The following is a 15,989-nucleotide window of genomic DNA, read 5'->3' as shown; positions in this document are numbered from 1 at the left end:
GCCATGGGTGGGATGGAGCAGAGAACCTTAACCACATACCATCTGGGGATGTACTATGCATTAGCCTCAAGTGAGACCTGGTGGTTAAATGGAGTCCAAGAAAGAATGATTTCAGACTTATGTTTTCTATAATAAATAATGCCACATTAAAGATCTGGTATATAACCATACGTTAGGCTTGATACAAGGTTAATTTAAAACTTGCTGTCCAAAAAATAAATAAATAAAAAAATAAAACTTGCTTTCCATTTGCACGTTATAGTTCACCAGCAATCTGAAAACCCAGCTTCCACTCTTGCCCAACTTTGGTTCATACTGCACAGAGGTCATTTCAAAATGAAATTCCAATCATGTCACTTCCTGATTAAAATTCTCCTTCCTACCTAAAGAGTCCAGATCATCAATCCAGGTTTGTGTGTTGACACATAGCTCATAAATGCAGAGGACAGATAGAATAGCAAGAGACAGTACCCAGCACAGTGGGTATACTCAGTTAAGTTAAACGTGCCCAGCACAGTGGGTATACTCAGTTAAATTAAACTTTCCACAATGTGGAAATCTTCCACATTTGGGTAAGCTGCAGAACCATGTGCTTCCGAGGAAAAGAAAGCAAGTGACTGACTTTCTCTGTGATGGTGATGGGCCCCTTCAGGACCCATGAGGCTCCTAGGTGGTCATTGACAGGGAAGTAACCCTTGCTGTTTCCTTTCCTCCATGGCAGGAAATCACTGACCAGGACATGTTTGGAGATGTGAGCACAAGTCTGGTTGTGCCAGAGAAGGTCAAAACTCCCATGAAGTCCAGTAAAACGGATCTCCAAGGTTCTGCTTCTCCCAGGTACTCAAGATTGGAAGAAAATTCTAAAACATGGGGTGGAATTAAAGAACCCAAGCAGATAGTGTGAGGCTGTGACCATATTTAGCAGAGGCTTGTGGCCTATGAAAGAGTGAGACTAGCAATGGCCTTGGGGTCACAGGGGCTACTTAACTACCTCCTTTCCACATCTCTGGCAGCAAAATGGATGGGGTGCACACACCCCGACAGAAGAGGAGCACGCCCCTGAAGGAGCGGCAGCTCTCCAAGCCCCTGAGTGAGAGAACCAACAGCTCTGACAGTGAGCGGTCCCCCGACTTGGGCCACAGCACACAGGTACCCCATTGCCCCTCAAGGTAGGGACCCTCTGAACATCCCTAGACCTTGACTTTTGTTTGGTCATCTTACTTGGGCAATTAGGCAGAGAGGAAAGGAGGAATGGTTTGAAGTGTGTCTTGAAGACAGATCTAAATCAGAGAAGTCTAACGTGTTATTACTACTAGCGTGGAATTGGCTTTGGTGCTGATCTTTAGGGAGCAGAGGAGGGAGTGAGAAACAGCAGCATTGTTACAGCCTGCCATCAGCCCCAAGTGGCATTTCCACACCTTGTTTGTTCTGCCTCCATCAGACATCAGTCTGGAGATTGTGCAGTGAATCAGTTGTTCTAGAGGACAGCAACCATCAACATCTCATTGAACATCATTCACCTGGGCTCAGATACCTTAAGCTCTACTGTGGGCCAGTGATTGTGATTTCAAGCTGGGAAATCAATACTATTAAAATATTTTGATTGAAAGACCTAAGAGAAAAAAAAGAAAAAGAAAAAGAAAGAAAGACCTAAGAGTAGGCTGGAGAAGCAGATGAAACCGGACCTCAGGAATTATGTTTTTCTGGAGGCCAGTGAATGTACTGGGGGCTTGGAGAAGGAACTTTTCTAAACTAACATACCTCACACAACTACTCTTCCTCTAGAATTAAAAGGAAGCCTATTCATTTACCTGATAAATAATACCATCAAGAAGAAAGTTTGTGTCAGCGTAGCTTCCTGAGTTTGACACTCTTACATAGCTGAAAATGAACTGGAGACCAGAATAGCCTGTGCCTGGGGCGAGGTGTTGTCCTTGTTGCTAATCACTGTTCCTAAAGCACCTTTTGTGACAGTGGGGCTCCCCACACAGCACTCACTGCTGTGCTCCTTGGTTCTCTCCCCACTGCCCTCATTTTCATTTCTGTGAGCACCTGCTAACTGCTACCTCCCTCCTCCTCTCCTGGTTCTTCATGCTGTCTCATTACCCTTCAAGGATACTGACTACCTTTCTAGTTTCATCTCCCCTCCCTTTGTCAGGACAACTGCTGTGCCTTTGTTCCTGGTGTCTGCGTGTGTTCTCTAAGGACTCTCTGCTTACACTTTATCCTCCTTTCCATTTTGCTCTGTCCAGTGGGATACTGGATCTCCTCCAGAAATTCCTAGTATTTGTTTTCTCTGAATACCCCTGCTCTAGAGATTCTCTAACCTAGTGTATTGTTCCCTACCCTCAAGCTCCCTGGGGGCTGTCTGACAGGCACTTCTGTCCTTGCAGATTCCAAGAAAAGTGGTATATGACCAACTGAATCAGATCCTTGTATCAGATGCAGCCCTCCCAGAAAATGTCATCCTTGTCAACACTGCTGACTGGCAGGGCCAGGTAAAGCATTAAAGATGGCAGGGCTGGGGAGAAGAGGTTCTGGGGAGCAAGAGGCAGGACATGGAGAAATAGGAAAATGATCCCCATGTCTCAGCCCCTCTTCCCTGAACTCAGCCCATAACTCTGGGCTCCTGTCCCACTTCTGTCACTCTCTAGCCTGTGGGACCTCATGTCACTAACTTTCTGTACCTCAGTTTCCTCATCTGTGGAAAAGCAACTGATCCTACCTTCCTTCCAGGGTGATTATGTGTGGTTTTCCTGTCAGCATAACAGAATAAAGGTATCTTAAGAGGTACGGAGTGCTATAAAATGCCAGAGGTGGCCACCCCTAGTTGCCATGAAGGCAATTCAGAAGAGGCAGAGCCAGTCCCCTCTGGCTCCTAGTGACCGCTGTCCATCCAGTTAGAATGGTGCTAGAATCCCTCTTTCCTAGCAGCCCTGCCATCTGGAACACATGCTGCAGAGACAGCATTAGAATCTAAAGATTCCTTAGCCTTCCCACATTTCCTGGTTAGTATATCTGCAGGAGGCTAGCCCCACCTTCTCCCCCCGCTGGCAGCCAGAAACCTGACCTCCTTAGCCCAGCTTTGGTCTGGAAAACAGGACAGGGCCTTGCAACTCTAGCCGGGCCTTACTCTCCTGATGCCTGTGGAGGAGCTGCGTCCCTGCTGCGTGGCCTCACCTGTGTCCTTGCCCTTTCCTTCCCTGCCCCCCAGTACGTGGCAGAGCTGCTCCAGGACCAACGGAAGCCTGTTGTGTGTACCTGCTCCACCGTAGAGGTCCAGGCCGTGCTGTCTGCCCTACTCACCCGTATCCAGCGCTAGTAAGGGCTCTACTTATCTCCTGCCCTTTGGGATTCCCTCTGACCTCATTCTCCTGCCCTGACTTCTAAGCAATGACAGGACTGCCTGGCCTCATCAGACCAAAAATCCTCGGCCACTGTGTGGTTGGGCAGCAGCAGGCCATGATGTTCTGATGTCCCTGCTGGCCCCCAGAGGTCAGGGTGTGAAAATGTCATTTTCCTGCTCTCCCTGCCTCCCTACCTGGACTCCTTAACCTGCTGCATCTTCTTCTTAAACCCAGGATGAAGATGATCAAGGAGAGAGAACCAGGGTTTTACATTTTATTCTCACCCTTCTATCTGTGCCATGCTGCTTGGCATCCAGAGTCAGATCTTTCTCTCCCCAGAACCTCCCCAGAGGGACTGGGAGGCCCTGCCAATGGGAATGAGAACTTTGGGCCTTCCAGGCATCTGGGCTCATGCTCACTGCTGGGCCCTGGCAGCACTGCCAAATTGTCTCCCCTTGGCCTAAGCTAATTCTTCCTTGTAGATAATTACATGCCTTATTTGATTCTGGATTTCTCTCCTAATTGCAAAAGCACCATAGTTTGTTGCCTCTCTGTGTATTTTGTTTATTGGCTTATTTTTTCCCTGTGGGTTGTTGAGAGCAAATAAAGTCAGAGCTTGGGGCCTTGTCTGAGCAAGGACACTGGTGAACCTCCTGGATGTAGTTATGACTCTTCCCTTGCTTCCCAGCTGCAACTGCAACTCTTCCATGCCAAGGCCGGTGAAGGTGGCAGCAGTGGGAGGCCAGAGTTACCTGAGCTCCATCCTTCGGTTCTTTGTCAAGTCGTTGGCAAGCAAGACCTCTGACTGGCTTGGCTACATGCGCTTTCTCATCATTCCCCTCGGTAAAGATGGGGCAGTTTTCATTCCTGAAGCAGCGTGTTGGGGCTGGACCCTAGAAAGGGACAGTTAGGGAGATCAAAGCCCAGGCCGTTATTCTGCCCCTTAACTAGTTCACCATCTCTGGTTTCCATCCCCCAGGTTCTCACCCTGTGGCCAAATACTTGGGCTCAGTCGACAGTAGATATGGCAGTACCTTCCTGGATTCTGGCTGGAGAGATCTCTTCAGTCGCTCGGAGCCCCCAGTGTCAGGTAATAGCCCTGTGCAAAGAATTGAGGCAAGATGCTGCCTGGTGCATGGAGAGCCAGTCTTGGCCAGAGGAGAAGGCCAGAAGAGCATACTTCTTTTCCTCCCTATGGTTCTACCACTCCCAATCCCTTTGCATGTATTTTATTTTATTTTATTTTATTTTATTTTATTTTATTTTATTTTATTTTATTTTTATTTATTTATTTATTTATTTATTTATTTATTTATTTATTTATTTATTTATTTATGGTAAGTATTTATTAGAAGGAAGCCCACTATATGCAGCCCTTCCTCACTCTGGATGTTTTTAGTCTCTGCTGTTTGCTCTGCTCCTAAACATCTAGGAATGAGGAAGGGCTTGAGGAGGTGGTGAAGAAAACATTTCTAGGTGTAGAAATCAAATATAAGAAGCACAGAATAGTTACTAAGCAATCTGTTGATAAGCAGATAACACTGTGCAGACCATATCTTTGCTCTGAAATACAGAGTAAAAGTGGCAGGGCTTAGAGTGAGCTTGAGCTCTACAAGGCTGAGGAGTAGTAAATGCATCACTAGACCTTGAAGGAAGTGATGGGCAGAGATTGGTGGAATGGAGGGCTTCCTCTAGGTTATGAGATTGGTTTGAGCAAAATAGATGCAGGAGTATGATTAGCCCAGAAAAGAGCTGAACTTTGAGGAACTGCAGAGATTGGAAACCAGAGGATCTTTAGAACCCTTTCTCTGGGGGATCCCTGGGTGGCGCAGCGGTTTGGCGCCTGCCTTTGGCCCAGGGCGCGATCCTGGAGACCCGGGATCGAATCCCACGTCGGGCTCCTGGTGCATGGAGCCTGCTTCTCCCTCTGCCTGTGTCTCTGCCTCTCTCTCTCAATCTGTGACTATCATAAATAAAATTAAAAAAAAAAATCTTTAAAAAAATAAAAAAGAACCCTTTCTCTGCCACAACTCCCAGGATCTTCTGATGGGTCTCAACAAAAGGGGTCTCTTTAAGAGGGTTTTTGGGTTTGCCTGCTGAAGTAAATTGGTAGTTATCTCTTGTCTTTTCTGCAGAGCAACTGGACGTGGTAGGGCGAGTCATGCAGTATGTCAATGGCGCAGGTGTGACACACCAGCTACCTGTGGCTGAAGCCATGCTGACCTGCAGACATAAGTTGTAAGTTTGACTTCAGGGGATTTCTTGAAAATAGGGTGAGTGGGCTAGATAAATCTTGAGTTTTCTTTGCTCTTCCCTATTTTCCTTCCCTCCACCCATTTCCCTTCATAGGCACCCAAGAGAAAATGAAGGACAGAGACAGAGTTTTTACTGCCTCCCCTCCTTGTCCTAGACCTCCCCACCCAAATTGATATGCCCTTAGTATATGAGAAGTCCATCCTAGAGACTGAAATTCACGTTGATGTAGTATGCAGAATGGTGTCTTTTGCTTCCATCTGTGGCTCTTCATGGCTTCGTGGCATTCTGAGACATGATGTGTGGTGTCTGGAATCTCTTGAAGCCACAGTAAAATATGAAAAGCTTGTATCCCCAGCTCTCCATGCAGTATTACCCACTAACTGTAAGGCTTTCCTTTCTCTCCCAACAGCCCTGATGAAGACTCCTATCAGAAGTTTATCCCCTTCATTGGTGTAAGTTCTATCTCCTCATTCCTTTGTACCCCACCCATTCTCCTGGCCTTGCTGTCCCTCCCCACATGTGCACACACACACACACAAGATTCATCTAGACAGTGGTTCTCATCCAGAAGTGATTTTTGCCCCCAGGGGACATCTGGCAATGTCTGTAGACATTTTTGGTTGTCACAGCTGGAAGTTGGCGTTCTACTGGCATCTAGTGGTTAAAGACCAGGGATGCTGCTAAACTTCCTGCAGTGCACAGGACTGCACCTACAACAGATTGATCTGGCCCTAATGTCAGTTGTGCCCAGGTCAAGAAACCCTGGGCTGGGATATGCACTGAGCTGTTCCTTTTAGTGTCCTCCTTTCCTGAATCATAGACTATCCTCAGATTATCACTGGTATCTTGTATCTTTTACACCAAGCCCTGAACCACTGCCTTGACCTAGGGAGTGATGTCCAGAGCATAGCTTCTACAGGCTCCAGGAAAAAGAAAGCTGCCTCAGAAATGAAATAATATGGGGCAGCCCGAGTGGCTCAGCGGTTTAGCGCCACCTTCAGCCCAGGGTGTGGTCCTGGAGACCCAGGATCAAGTCCCACATTGAGCTCCCTGCATGGATCCTTCTGCCTGTGCTTCTCTCTCTCTCTCTCTCTCTCTCTCTCTCTATATATATATATATATATATATATATATATATATATATATATATATATATATATCTGTGTCTCTTGTGAATAAATAAATAAAATATTTTAAAAAAAGAAATGAAATAATAATCATCTCTTCAGATGATATTCTGAAGAGAAGTCCAAGAAGTAGTTATTTCTGTCTTTGGGGTCAGATGTACCACTGAAAAGAAGGTCCCTTCTTTCCCCTCTTATTTAATCAAAGGAGAATCTCTAAATGAGTTAGTTTTGAAAACAAAATGGAAACCTTTTGGATATCTCTGATGTCCAGTGGTAGTAGCCTTTCATTTGGTAGTAGCCGGGCAGAGACCAATCAAGAGAGGGACCCCAGAGATGACAATGCTGACACCCTATGGGGCCAAAGCACACCACAAAAGCATGGCTGAAAATTCAGATTTCCATGTACGAGACAGTTGAATTTCCCTTCCAAATCAGTTTGTATCTTTTCCTATGATCTCCTAGCTTTGGTCAGGGTGGCATATGCAGACAGAGAGCCTATTCTGTGCTCAGCCCAGGTTCTGTATGTCTTGAGTGATCGTAAGAGATCCCTGAGCGTGGAGAATTTCAGTTACCCCTTCTTGTGCCTTGCTAAAGCTTCCTGTCTGAATGGTCCACTCAGTCCCTGTTAGCTATTGGGGCTACTCCCATAGCCATGTTGAATGAAGGCTATAAACTATGGCCTGTAGCCTAGGCTGATGATTTGATTTCCATCTTCATGGAGCTGTGGGTTGCTGCCCACTCTGACCTCACAGACAAGAGAGAAATATAAAAAAAAAATTTTAATTGAAACAAAGGAATTGACAGCCTCATAATAATGCCAGGGGAACAAGGAGAATTATATCCAGGAAGTTGAGAGTATTGTTGTGTTATTTTCTGGGAACTAAAAGAAGGATGCATAGAGAATTTGGGACAGACTTCAGTGAATAGCAGCACTGTATTCTGAGCAACCTTGAGGGGACCATCTGCATGTGATCTCCACTCCCCACCAGTCCCCGGGGCCCAGCTTCCATGACCTCACAGCACTTCCTAGCCCCTCTGCCAGGTAATAGGCCCTGGGCCTGCTACTTCCCCAGAATTCACCTGTCATCTCAAACCAAAGCTGTGACATTCAGTCTAGCTGTGCATGTTGCTGGCCGCTGGAGGGCCCCCTCTATCATTCCCCGAATTCTCCATGAGAAATTTAAAATTCTTTGGGAATTTTAATCAATACCACTTCCTTGAGGTAGGGAAGGGGCAGGGGTGCCTGCGATCACCTTCTTATCCATATTCTCCCAGATTCTAGCAAGTCTAGAAAGGAGGAACCTGGTATCAGCACTTCAGCACGCTCCCTTGTTTGGTGTCACAGGCATTCAGAGAGCACCTCCCCCGCAACATGCTGCCTTACCAAGCTTTCTCACAGTGGCTCTTCACTTCTCTGACATGGGAAGATGGCCTCCTACCCATGTGGTCTTAGAAGAAACATGATCAGAACACTGAGATGTTCCTGCCTTCAGGGTGGCTTTGCCCTTCCCAGAGGTGAACCATGAGGTCTCATGTGCCCAAACCTCATTGTTTAGAACTGGGCTTAATTTTTACATATCTTGGGGCAGCCCCTGTGGCCCAACAGTTTAGCGCTGCCTTCAGCCCTGCCTTCAGCCTGGGGTGTGATCCCGGGGTGTGATCCTGGAGATCCGGGATCGAGTCCCACCTCTGGCTCCTGCATGGAGCCTGCTTCTCCCTCTACCTGTGTCTCTGCCTCTCTCTCTCTCTCTCTCTCTCTCTCTCTCTCTCTCTGTATGTGTCTGTCATGAATAAATGAATAAAATATTTAATTTTTTTTTTTTTTTTTTTTTTTTTTACATATCTTGGGATGCCTGGGTTGGCTCAACAGTTGAGCTTCTGCCTTCGGCTCAGGGCGTGATCCCGGAGTCTCGGGATCGAGTCCCACAACAGGCTCACTGCATGGAGCCTGCTTCTCCCTCTGCCTGTGTCTCTGCCTCTCTCTTTCTCTGTGTCCCTCATGAATAAATAAATAAAATATTTTTAAAAAAATGTTTTTTACATATCTTAAAGATCAGATCTGGGTTACTCTGGATTTGCAAAGATTTTTAAAGCCTACAATCAAATAATAATATATAGCAATGGCTATTGTGTCTAATCACCTGCTTCCAAACGGATCAAAATGTGTCCAGCTTTAGTGAGAGGATCTAACGCAGTGTCTCTTCTTTCTCCCAGGTGGTGAAAGTGGGTCTGGTTGAAGACTCTCCTTCCACTGCAGGTAAGCCTGGGGCCCTTCTGCTCCTGTGAGGTGGGGTAATGCCCTGTCTCTAGTCCAGCAGGCCAGACAGTGAAGACTTTGGGTGTCCTAAGGTTAAGTCAGAGTTTGAGCAGGAAGACTTATGGGCTTCGTCACTGCCCAGGTGAAGTGATGGCAGGGTAGAGTGGGGAGGTGTCTAAGGCTCAGGTGTAGCTGAGACAGAGGGGTCCTCACACCTTGTCACCTACTGGTCAGGGGTGGCTTCCTGTGGCCAACTGTGTTTGTCCCCGTGACAGGTGATGGAGATGATTCACCTGTGGTCAGCCTTACTGTGCCCTCCACATCACCACCTTCCAGCTCAGGCCTGAGCCGAGATACTACAGCCACCCCTCCTTCGTCCCCATCCATGAGCAGTGCCCTCGCCGTTGTGGGGTAAGGAGCTCTTACCTATACCTCTCCTTCCTGCCAAACCCCTCCATCAGGGCCCAGGAACCTGACTGACTCCCCACTGCCTGCCTGCAGCATTGTACAACAATGATGGCATACTGCGTGTAGAAAGCAGGATAGTGGCAAGAACTTTGGAGTTCAAATTCAGAGACTTAGGTCACTAGCCAGGCAAGTAGAACCACTTTGTACAATGCAGGATACTTTCTTCCCCATATGTCTTCTGGGGTAAAAAAGCTGAATAAGACAAACAGCAGAGAGGCCCTTTGCAGCCTGTAAAGTGCTATGCAGGAGTCTTGCTAGGGGGCTGCCCAACGTGGTGGAAAGAGTGTAGCCATGGGAGTCCTGCACACCTGGGTTTGAGTCGTGGTTCTGTGCTAGGTCTACTATATTAGCTTGTATTACTCAGTGATACTTGTTAAAGCACAGTGAGGGAGGGGCACCTGGCTGACTCGGTTAAGCATCTGTCGCTTGATTTCAGCTCAGGTTATGATTTCAGGGTTGTGGGATTGAGCCCCATGTTGGGCTCCATGCTTAGCCCAAATCATGAGGCTGCTTGGGATTCTCTCTTCCTCTCCTTCCGCTCTTTCCCCACATTTGCATGCTCCCTGTTTCTCTCTCTCTCTCTCTCTCTCTCTCTCTCTCTCTCTCTCTCTCAAGTAAATAAATAAAATCTAAAAAATAAAATAAAGCACAGTGAAGGAGACCACATCAATGCATAACCATTGAAATAGGTGTAGGGAGCACTACCGTGGATTTTGCAGGGTGGGTAGCTCAACTCCAAATACAGCCTGAATAAGTGGGAATTTCTACCCTGGGAGTGGGTATGGATGGAAAATTACTAAGAAGAAACATCAGGGGTAAGAGGGGTTCTAAACAGACCCAACAGGATTCTTAACTGAGACAAGTCAGGGTATCAGACATCTCTGGAGGTGGTGGGGGGGTGATGAGGAGCCTGACCAGGTGACCCACATGATCAGATAGGAAGGGTGGGGGTTCTTGCTAACTGTCTTAGCAGGTTCTTGCTAAAACTAGATTTTACAAGGAAGTATGCAAATGGGCCTAGGAAAAGGTTTAGGAGTCAGATTAAAGTTTCTGAAGTTTAGTCAAGCAAAGAACCTTTGTCACTTGGACAAGGTTCATTTTCGACTCTGGAAATAGAGTGAAATAGAGGTGTCAACAGTTTCGTGAGGCTTCAATAAGAGCGTGTGTTGTTGGTGCCTGGCACATGGGAGTTGCCTTCTTTCATGCATGCAGTCTGTCTGTCAGCATAGTGGCCATTTGAGCCACTGGAGCTGTAGCAGCAAATAAGAAAGGCTCGTCCTAGTCCTGGCGCTCAGACTCCTGGGCTCTGGCAGTGCCAGGGCAGCAAAAAGCTCAAACTGTGTAGGTTTGCAGTAAGCACTATGAAAAATTAGTAGGGGGATCGTTCTGAAAGGGGAAATAATTTCTTTAGGGTCTCAGGTATCCAGAGTGTAGATCAGGTGGTCAGGGCAGCCTCTCAGGAGGCAGCTCTCATGCCTGCCCGAACAAGAGGAACTGACAAGGAGGGTGGAGCAGAGCGCTCCCATAGGGGCCCCAAGGGAGCAGGCCATGAGGTGAGGAAAGGGAACACAAATGGGCCCCTGCACCTTCCTCCTCCTTATTTCCATTTTGTCTGTCTTGTCTCTGTTTCTTCTGGAGAAGATCCTCAGCAGCAGAAAGGGTAGATACTGGCCAGTGGTTTTTCTAGAAACACCAATGACAGGGTCATGGTCCCTAAAGAACATGAATGTTCTTAGATGGTAAGAAGCCTACATTGCACCTCGGATCCAGACCCTTACTCTCCCTCTCCCTTTCTTCTATCCACTTCGCTTCATGGTCTCTACTGATTTACAGAAGGGACAGTTCAGGAAAGGAGGAAATGCCTCATGGCTGGTACTCCTTTATGGTTCCAGCCTTCCCAGGAGGCCTGGGGGCCAGCCCTTACCATGACCTCCTTTCCCATCCCATTTAAGCTGATTTTTAATGGAACCACTGGAATCAGGCAGAGAGAGAAATGTCAGAGGACTTTGTAGCCTGTGTATCTATTGTGTCTGACGCCTCCTTTCAAGAAAACATCAGCCCTTTTCCCCCTTGGAGCTAAAATTATCCCTGAGCTAGAAGTGCCATAAATAAGAGAAAGCCGCAGGTCAGCATCCATCAGTGCTCCCTCCCGAGGCTGCTGTGGAGCCAGCCAAGGTGCTTGCGCCTCTGCCCCACTTAATCTCTCCAGCACTTGTCTAGGTTCTGTCTGTGCTCTGCTTACTGGGTGTGCACATGTGTGTGCATGTGAGTGTGTATGTGTACGCATGCACGCTTTCTCCATAAAGCTCCCTTCTTCTCTGCCTCCCTCATCCCCCTGTGACTTTGTATTTGGCTCCCTCACAGTGCCCCAGGGCTTTACCCTCTCCTGGCTTTGTCTTCCCTTCAGTCAGCCTCTCCTACCCACACAAACCAATTCTATGAAACTGGAACCCAGAACCACTTAGCCTGCCACCTCCTCTCACCCCTCCCAGAGCCTGGCGGTCCCCTCCAGGTCCTCCAGTCTGGCCATGTAGTTGGGAGCTGAGGGCAGAGACTACTCTCCATTACTGTTCCTCTTCCTCAGGAGCCCCAACAGCCCATATGGGGATGTGATTGGCCTCCAGGTGGACTACTGGCTGGGCCACCCTAGTGAGCGGAGGAGGGAAGGTGACAAGAGGGATGCCAGCTCCAAGAACACCCTCAAGAGCGTCTTCCGCTCAGTGCAGGTTTCCCGCCTACCCCATGGTGGGGAGGCCCAGCTTTCCGGCACCATGGCAATGACTGTGGTCACCAAAGAGAAGAACAAGAAAGGTAGGTGACATCTGAGGCCAGGGACAGTCAGGACCACTAGCGTTCACTATCTCCTCTCAGGGTCTGGGACAGGGTCTGCTTCTGGGAGACCTTTGGACGTGGGCGAAGCCGTCCATAGATCATGTCCAGCCTGGGTTTTTCTGTAAGGGTCCTAGCTCACCTTGTGAGACAAGGCCATTCCTTCTATAATGAAGAAAAATGGATGTCCCCAGTGGGTGAGTGGTCCCTGCCTGCTGAACATCAGTGCCTTAGGGGCCAGGGCAGTTAGTGCTGCCATAATGAAGGGAGCCTTACAAGCCACTGCCCTTAGGGATGGACTGTGTGACAGAGAAAGATGTCACTGTGTCCCCATGAAGCAGAGAATTTGCACCCAACCCTGGGTTGAACAAAAGGGCATTGAACAAAAGGGCATTGTTGTGTAAGAATTAAGAAGAGTACAGCCCATTTTGGAGAATAGGGGTGGCTTCAGGCACTAGAGGTGGAGTTGGGAGCGGTCCTGTGCTCTCAGAGAGTAAGGCAAGAATCCCCACAACCAGGCCAGCCCTAGGGCAGAGCTTGCTACTGTCTGTTCCACTGATCTGGCTGTGAGCCTGCCATACCAGGCAAGCCTGCCAGGTGACTCAAGGGCCCTCACAGCCTCACCCATCAACCAGCTGTCAGGTAGGAGCTTTCTCTACCTGTTGGACCCAAAGCAGCTGGGCCTCTTTCTCTTCATGCCTCTGCTTAATAGAGTTCCTCTTGGGGGCAAGCAGAGGGCTGTGCCAAGCCTAAAGCCAAACAAGTGTAGCCCTGATATTTGCCCAGAGCTGGCAGATCGGGCAGTCCTCCTTGTTGCCCCAACATCCCTGGGACAGAGATGTTGCAAACACTCCTGTGAGGCCTCGTAGCCACAGCAGATTTGACCCTATGAGGGCGCAAGTGTGTAGGAAGAAGAGCCCAAAGGCACAGGCACCTTGTCCCACAGCCTACCTAGAACATTCAAGCTGGAAATGGCCTCAGAGACTAACTGGCCCCAGGTCCTTGTTACACAGTCAAAGATACCCAGGCTCAGGGAGAGGCCTCTGCTGAGAGGAGGCAGGAGGACTCAAAGATCTTGGTATTTGCTCCCCACCTACCCAGAGCTAGGGAGCAAGGAAGGAAGGATGGCTGTCTGAATATCACCTCCCCTTCCCCCAGGAAGAGGGGCCAGGGGATGAGAAGAGGAAGGAGAGGTAGCTGCTTTTCCAAGGGCTGTGACAGAGGTGGTTCTGCTTGCTTTCCAGTTCCCACTATCTTCCTGAGCAAGAAACCTCGAGAGAAGGAGGTAGATTCCAAGAGCCAGGTCATCGAGGGCATCAGCCGCCTCATCTGCTCAGCCAAGCAGCAGCAGACCATGCTGAGAGGTACGGGGAGACTGGGGAGGAGGGTGCTTGGCAGGGCGGGAAGAAGAGGGGCAGGGGACTTGGGGGGGGGAGGTGGCCTTAGCAGCCCTGGTCAACCCCTCCTTCCCCTGTTACCCCAGTGTCCATCGACGGAGTCGAGTGGAGTGACATCAAGTTCTTCCAGCTGGCGGCCCAGTGGCCCACCCATGTCAAGCACTTTCCAGTGGGACTATTCAGTGGCAGCAAGGCCACCTGAGGGCACTATCTCCTGGCCACTCTCCCTCCTGGCACTGCCACCAGCCTCACCGCCTGCGGGCAGGGGGAGGCCAGCAGGCCCGGGCCCAGCATCCCCTTTCCTGGCCCAGGAGCCTGCATCTCTCTTGCCCGGTCCTGAAGGACACTGCCAGTGGGGACACTGCTCCCCTCCCTCCTGCTCAGCCCCCTCCTGCTCCAGGCCCAAGGCATGTCGATTTTGCCTTCTGGCACCCATCTGTAGAATTGAGTCCTCTGGGCCTTCCTTCACTGACCTCCACTTTCCCCACATGGCACCAGTTCCTTCCTGGAAATAGGAAACCTGGAATCCTGGCACATAGCAGGGAGTTCAGCCCTCCCTATCTCTGCCAGCTGCCCAACCTGCCCCCCCCCCAGTGAGGCCCAGGGCCACTTCTCACTGCCATGGGTTCTCCCAGTGGGGGGTAGAAGGGGCACTGTGAGCCCACGGGCCCCCTTCCCCTCCACAGTCACAGGGGCAGCCCCACCCCTCCCTCACCCCCAGGACAGCATTCTATGGTGATGCCATGTCTTTCTAGGGTGGAGGGGGCCTTCCTGGTCTCCCCTATGCACGACTTCCTCACTTACCCCCAGGTTCCCCCTAGATGTCACAAGCACCCTTGAGTGTTTCTTTGGTTCTCTGCACAGCCAGTCTCTTGGTGGTTCCATGTAACTTGCTTGGGCACCAGCCCCTGTCCTTGTGGCTTCCCCTTTGTTGATAACTCTCCTCCCTCTGCCTCCCACCCCATTTACCCCAGCACAACGATGCCTCTTCCTGAACTCCAAACTGGGACAGATGGGAGGCAGACCCCCACCGGCATATTGTCTGTGTCCCTACATCACCCTGTGCCAACCGTGTCCATTTGTGTCCCATTCCCTAGTGTGTTCCTCCCCCCCTCACACCTGGTCAGAGAGCCCACCTTCCCAGCCAGGTGTCTCTCCAGCAGGCTCCAATCCCTCCCTCTCGCCATGGGGTTCTGAGCCAACTCCTCAGCCTCAACCATCAGCCTTCTCAGGAGAAGCTGAGCACGCAGGGCCGCCATCCTAGCTGCAGCCCTCTATCTCCTCCAGCACCCTCAGAGCTTTACCGTTGCCCTCTCATCCCTTCTCGAAGTTTTTGCACAGAACTTCATTTTGAAAAGTGTTTTTCTCATTCTCCATACCTCCCCAAACTCCTCCAGCCCTTATCCCCTGTTCAGCCCTATCATCCAGAGCATCTCCTGGGCTGAGCTGCTCTCTTGGGGCCGGAGAAGGGTGGGGCTTGAGGGACTGAATGGATGTTGGGTTTTTCATTCAATAAACTGGTGATTTCTTACCAACTAGCAAGGCTTGGGCTTCTATGCCTCTCACTGTGACACAGGATCTGTACAACCCTCTCCCCTTCACAACACAGCCGACTCCTCTCAAGATCAACTCCTCTCAAATGGCTAGAAAGAAGCATATTCTCATTTCCTTAATTGGAAAAATAGGCATGAAGTTATCTTTCCCAGTATGAGGCAAACAGAGGTCAGAAACAGAAGTAACACTCTTCTCACACCAAAATTTCCTTTTTCTCTGGTACTCACCGTCCCCAAATCCCACCTCCCAAGATGGTGACAATGTTGAGGGCAGTTTCTACTGATTAAGGATTAGAACTTGGCTTCTTTCCCTCTACAAGGCTGATGTCCTGTCTTAGTTTCTAGAAGCTGGTGGTCTGAGGCCCAGGTGGAGGGGGTGGAGCCAGGGTCCATCATTGAGTTGGCTTTCCTGCCTGCCCTTAACTTAGAGATGAAAAACAGTCATAGCCCCCTGGTCTCTGGATGCCTGGTTCTTCACACACTCCCAGGATAGAGGCTTGCACACCAGCCTTCCTCTGGTGAAGAAGTGCCTGGAGTTTGGGGTTTGCATGGGGGAGGGGATGGAGGGGCTTGGCATCCTTACCCTACAGGACACAGCCACAGAGGAGTGGATGAACAAGTAGGGTAGGCTGTCACTGGCTCCCCAAGCCCTGTGGGCCAATGACCTAAAGGCGGAGGCTCTGAGACCCAGCAGTGTGGCCCTGCACCTAACTCTCTGAGCCTGGAACATGGAAATAATGCCTGCCTCCCAAGGG

The 15,989-nt window shown here is 49.5% G+C and overlaps 1 protein-coding gene across 1 annotated transcript in view; it reads left to right on the top strand.

The window, feature by feature from the left end:
- PACS1 (phosphofurin acidic cluster sorting protein 1) overlaps positions 1 to 15,219 on the top strand; it is a 142,826-nt gene extending 127,607 nt beyond the window's left edge. Inside the window, exons 12-24 of the mRNA XM_055314625.1 lie at positions 722 to 837; positions 1,014 to 1,149; positions 2,394 to 2,498; positions 3,215 to 3,321; positions 4,036 to 4,190; positions 4,327 to 4,437; positions 5,483 to 5,585; positions 6,013 to 6,055; positions 8,945 to 8,987; positions 9,263 to 9,398; positions 12,040 to 12,266; positions 13,529 to 13,648; positions 13,768 to 15,219. Of these exons, the coding sequence (XP_055170600.1) occupies positions 722 to 837; positions 1,014 to 1,149; positions 2,394 to 2,498; positions 3,215 to 3,321; positions 4,036 to 4,190; positions 4,327 to 4,437; positions 5,483 to 5,585; positions 6,013 to 6,055; positions 8,945 to 8,987; positions 9,263 to 9,398; positions 12,040 to 12,266; positions 13,529 to 13,648; positions 13,768 to 13,883 (1,518 nt within the window). The 3' untranslated portion in view covers positions 13,884 to 15,219. The remainder of the gene's footprint in view (positions 1 to 721; positions 838 to 1,013; positions 1,150 to 2,393; positions 2,499 to 3,214; positions 3,322 to 4,035; positions 4,191 to 4,326; positions 4,438 to 5,482; positions 5,586 to 6,012; positions 6,056 to 8,944; positions 8,988 to 9,262; positions 9,399 to 12,039; positions 12,267 to 13,528; positions 13,649 to 13,767) is intronic.
- The last annotated feature ends 770 nt before the right edge of the window (positions 15,220 to 15,989 follow it).

Source organism: Nyctereutes procyonoides, unplaced genomic scaffold (assembly GCF_905146905.1).
Source record: "Nyctereutes procyonoides isolate TBG_1078 unplaced genomic scaffold, NYPRO_anot_genome, whole genome shotgun sequence".
Classification (NCBI taxonomy): domain Eukaryota; kingdom Metazoa; phylum Chordata; class Mammalia; order Carnivora; family Canidae; genus Nyctereutes; species Nyctereutes procyonoides.
This window is presented reverse-complemented; position numbering and strand designations above follow the sequence as displayed.